This window comes from Geospiza fortis, unplaced genomic scaffold, assembly GCF_000277835.1.
Source record: "Geospiza fortis unplaced genomic scaffold, GeoFor_1.0 scaffold425, whole genome shotgun sequence".
NCBI classification, from domain to species: Eukaryota; Metazoa; Chordata; class Aves; order Passeriformes; family Thraupidae; genus Geospiza; species Geospiza fortis.
Genome location: NW_005054387.1, coordinates 2047620 through 2052766, shown reverse-complemented (window position 1 = coordinate 2052766; position 5147 = coordinate 2047620). Strand labels below are relative to the sequence as shown.

The following is a 5147-nucleotide window of genomic DNA, read 5'->3' as shown; positions in this document are numbered from 1 at the left end:
ATCTACTCTTGGACCGGTGCACTTTGGCTGGGTGTCTTCAAAGCTGTGTGCACTCTGCACATAGTTCTTTCCTGAATTCTTAAGGTTAAGTCAAGTGCATTCCCAAGTTAAGCGCATTCCATCATTTTAAACTTCTTTTGGCTGATGGAAGAGGCTTTCTGTTTATTTTTTCTCTCTCCCCTTCCAAAAGATACCTGTGATCCCAGTGATAAAGTGGGTTTTCAGGTCTTCTCTTAGACACATTTACCTACATGACTGTGTCCTCCTTACAGGAATTGCTTTGCAAGATTATGGACCATGGTGTGGATTTAAATATTAAAACTACACTGAGGGTTGTACTGATCCTTGTAGTTGCCTTTAAACTTGATTAACTTTTTTTCCCCCCCAATCCTTAAACCCCTGCTATTTTTATCCAAACAATAGGAGTGTAGAATTCAGGAGCAGCAGCAGCAGAGCTGCTCTTTGTAACACAGAAACACCATTACCCTCTGTAGTGTTAAACTGGATAGCAGGCAGAAACCTGGCCTAAGTGCTTAGTTTCAGGTGCATGAAAAGATAATTAACTCCTTCTACAACATCTGTTTTCTTGATGTTTTCCTGTGGATTTACTACTTTCCTTCTTAGAGCACCTTGGCTGGGTTATCGTGTATCTTTTTCATTTTTCTGCTCACAATCCCTTGCCCTGTGTCACAGTAAAGCTCATTATCAGTGAGCTGTGCTGTAAAGGTGAGAACATATGTATTTTGAATCAGATTTCTGACAGTATGAGCAGTTCATTTTCGTGACTATCACTTCCAAAAGGCATTTTACTCAATGTTATTTACCTCACCATATCACATATCAGCATGCCTGCTGGTCTTTCACACTGCCTGCTTCAGAAACAAGGTGGGAAGTGTAAACATTAAGAATAAAGGTTAAAAAAACCAGAATTACTACATTGGTTTCCTTTTACAGGTTTCCATTTGTATTTTCAAAAGGGTCACTAAACCTTTTTAGAGTTGCTATTATACTGTTTCATTTCTTCCCTTTGTTTTGCCCTTAGTAAGACACGTGTGGCTCTAAGGACAGTCAAGGTTGCTGCTGGACTTCCCAAATGAACATTAATTTTTGACTTTCTGAGATTCCCAGCCACCTCTGACAGCTGCACATTCTGAGTTGTGTCGCCGTGTTGGCTCAGATTTAAATTTTCTCGGTGTTGTACGTGCTCAATTTACATCCTTTCTGAGATGGTTTTTGATGAAATCTCCTGTTCCAGGAAGCAGTTGTTTAAGGCATGTTGAAACCCCTTGTTTTGGTGTGAGCTGGCTATTTGAAGTGCTTTGCTGTTACTGTTTTGCTGTTACTTATGTTAGTTCTGGTTGCATGCAGGTAATTATTGCCTTCCTGCCATAGGTGGTAAAAAGCTAAATGATCTGTAACTTCATCTCATCTGAGCAGATTATTCTTCCATCTCTGTGACCCCTTGTCACACTCTCCCTAGTAAATCAGATGGATTTTATTATGCCTGTAAGTATTTTAGGAACTGATACAGAAATAGAGCAATAGAACAAAAACCTGATGTCACATTTTATTATCAGACAAGTCTGTATCATCATTTCTCTACAGCTTCTTGTCCTGATGGTTATGCACTGATGACTTTAACCCTTTCATTTGCTGTCCTGTCAGACTTTCAGACTTATCTTCCACTTCTATCCATCCATGCTGCAGATAAGCTGCATGGATTTTGTTCATTTGTTTGCATTTTTTTGGTGTCAGGGTTTGTAAATGCTGACTGGAGTCTTGCTTGCTGTCCTTATTTTGATTTAAACTGCCTTTGAAGACCTTGAGGAGAATCAGAGTGTGGAGACTCACTTCCCTTTCCTGTGAAGTGACAATAATGCCACTGACCTTCCCTGCAGCTGTACTTCCCTTTGCTGTCATTTGAGGCAGATTTTAATCTAACAGGGATCTCAAGTGTTCCTCACCATTTTCAGGCTGACCACACCATATAATTTCTCATAAATTGAGCAAGTTCTGTCCTAAAGTTAGGAATCTTTGTTGCCATTGCTGCTCCTGTAAAGCTTTTCCTCAAGATCCTCTTGAGGAGTTTTACCTCCTCCTCCTTTATCACTTGACTACCTGTAAGTGGTTTTCACCCCCACTTTCTTGGTTTGGGCTGAACAAACTGCAAACCATTGATCTTGTTTGTGTTTCTGTTTCTCCATTGAACTCCAAGATAACAATTCAGATTTAGTGTCTTCCAGTTTCCTAAATGGAATTTAATTTGTTTACAGCAATGTTTTACACCAGGTTTTCTGAAGAAAAATGTTTTAACTCCGTTCCAAAGAAATTGTTTCTTCCCTGTTTCTTGGACTTTAATTTATCATCCAACCCCTCTTTTATTGCACTTTTATCCAGTTGAGTAACCCAACATCATGCTTGATGACAAAGTCTACCTGTGAAAATCCCTTTCCTTTTTTTGATCCTCCCTTACACCACACTGGTGTTGGTCCTCTTCCCTCTTGCCTTTCAGCAGGTATTTTCAGGACACAATATGTAACAGAGAGTAAAACAATTATAGTTCAATGTATCCTACCAGCAAGTGGCACATGGATTTCTATTTTAAAATCCCATTTAAAAATTGCTTTTATTTCCTGTGTTTGGCAAGGAATGCCATGTCTTCAGTAGACCTGATGTAAAGAAGCACACGTGATTTGGTCTAAAATTTGTTGCCTAATGATTTTTCTGTTGTAAAACAGTCACTGTTCCTTCTCCATTCACTTTTTTTGCATCATTTATGATCTCTAAAACTCTTCCATAACTGAGCCTTTTAGCTAGTTTTCCTCCCAAGCTAAAAGGCCAAGTCTTAACTGCTTTCTTCACACACAGAAGCTTTTTCCCATCTCCAATAATCTTTTTTTAACTTCCTTCACTTGTTCTGTATCCTCTTTGAATAAAGTGACTAGCACTATGGGCAATATTCAAGATGTTGATATGTGGGAGATTCTAGTGACATAATTGTCTTTTTTGTGTGTGTCTGTGTGCTGTTCCAGTTTCTAATATTGGATTTACTTTTGAACTGCCACTGAGCTGATGTTTCCTGCTGCTTTTCCATAAAGGCACAAGATATTGGCAATAACTAACTTGGGGCTCATTAACCCCATGTGTTTGGTGAAAATGAGTCCCTTTAGTGCATTATTCTTTTTTTTTTTTTTTTTTTATTGACACTGAACTTCATTTGCAGTTCTCAGTAGTTCTTTCTGCAGTACTTTGCAGTCAGCATAAAGTGTTGCTGTCACAAGTAATCTTGCATAATCTGTAATCTTTTGCCCCTATTGCAGTTTATTCTTTTGGTAAAGTGTAAAAAAAGAATTCTATTTTCACCACTATTGCCTTTTCATAAGCAGTTTATTAATACAGAAGGGTATTTTTCCTGATTGTGTCCTAGTTCCTTTGAGACTAATTCCCAAAGAATTGGGAGTTCTTCTGCCCATGGTAGCCATATCCATTTCCTATCTGTCTCTGCTTTGGTTCCTTGTTTGACATCATCCTTGCTGAAAGCAGAAGTCAACCACAGATCCAGTTTTGGAGAAGACCTTAACAAGCACATGTATTTCTGTCAGCTTTAAATTGATCCTTTTCCAAAAAACCTCTGTGACTTCAGGCAGTTTTTACTGTGTTGTCCAGTCAGTTGATTCTCAGAAGCATTCAGGAAACCACAATAATAAAAAAAAAAAAGATTCATTTAAACCAGTGGCTGCACCCTGCTCTGCAGTGAGCTCTGAGAAAGCCTTTCCTCTGCTGTTTGCTGCTGCTTTGGGACATATGAGCAAATTGTGCCTTGTGGCTATTGCAGATCTCTGCAGAATTGCTGAGGCCCACAGAAACCTCCCCAGCAGCTTGATGAGGAATAAGATGGGATTGCTGAAAGGATGGAGTGAGAGGGATCACCCTGTGCTGATGCTGTGTGGGTTTGTAGGCCACTGAGGGATCACCAGTTGAATTACAGAGTTTTAAGAGAGGGTTGCAATTATGCTCTATCATGTATTGCTTCTCTTTGAGGTTGTTATATAAATAGTCTTTGGCCTAAGGAGTACTGGGTGGATGCTGGAATTCTGGGGGGAAAGGAGAGCTGTGCAGCCATTGCTGTGAGGAACGTGGGGATTTGGGGACTGCAGGGATATTTGCTAATTTCTGTCTCTGTTTCCTTTCCAGCCGCGTTATCCTGCCCGTGTCTGTGGAGGAGGTGAGTTCTTCTTTGCTTCTTGCTTTAGGACTGTAAATAAACCTGTGATCAAAGCATGAACAAAAACTGGAAAATGCAAGCTGTCTTCAGGAGCCCCTGTGAGCTGTTACTCATTCACCATCATTTTTGACCAAACAATTGTATTAAGTCTGAGGGTGCCAATCATCTCTTTTAAAAAATACTTTCAGATATGCTGATTATAAATCTTGAGTTGTCAGGCTGTTTTCAAGTGCAGTTTCCTTTTCATTAGCACTATTGTTCTTTTCTGGTTTTTTTAACACGAAGGGGAAGCTTTAGCACAGATTTAAGTCACGTTTTAAACTGTGTTTTGCTGGAGCTCTTTTGTTTTAAACTCATAGGCAAAGATCAAGAATTAGGAGGCTCACATAGCAAAAGGACTTTTTAAGATCTGTGCTATTTAGCTCTTACATACAGAAAACTTTCTTTTTGTTTAGATAAAGCTGAATTGAGAGAAGAAATTTGGTTTCTATTGGACAGGGTGATTTTCATCACCAAACCACCCATGGAATAGCTCTGCAGACTCAGTGGCTGTTTCCCTCCTGTTTTCAGCTTGCCTTTCCTTCCTCCCTTGCACTGAACATCACTCTTGAAGAGAATCTAACCATATAAGTGTTTTGAATTTTTTAATCTTTATACTAACAAGGTAGAAATTGAAATGACTGAGTCTATAGCACTTCTGTAGCACATTCCTTCTTCTGGATGTGTTTTATTTTTTCCTTGGCTGTAAGCCTTGGGTTTGTGAACTCTGATCAAGGCCTTGTTCTAACTTAGGAAGAGCTGTGATAACAGCACTCTTGTTCATTTCTCTTTCCTCTGAATATAGCAGCTACTGTGGCGTAGACAGTGGTGGGCTGGCTCATGGCAGCACTTTTTAAAGCACATCCCTTTTATAACTCTCACT

The 5147-nt window shown here is 39.4% G+C and overlaps 1 protein-coding gene across 1 annotated transcript in view; it reads left to right on the top strand.

The window, feature by feature from the left end:
- Positions 1–2949: 2949 nt before the first annotated feature.
- Positions 2950–5147, top strand: part of PITPNA (phosphatidylinositol transfer protein alpha) — a 20766-nt gene continuing 18568 nt past the window's right edge. Inside the window, exons 1-2 of the mRNA XM_014308826.2 lie at positions 2950–2975; positions 4195–4225. Coding sequence (XP_014164301.1) covers positions 2950–2975; positions 4195–4225 — 57 coding nt within the window. The remainder of the gene's footprint in view (positions 2976–4194; positions 4226–5147) is intronic.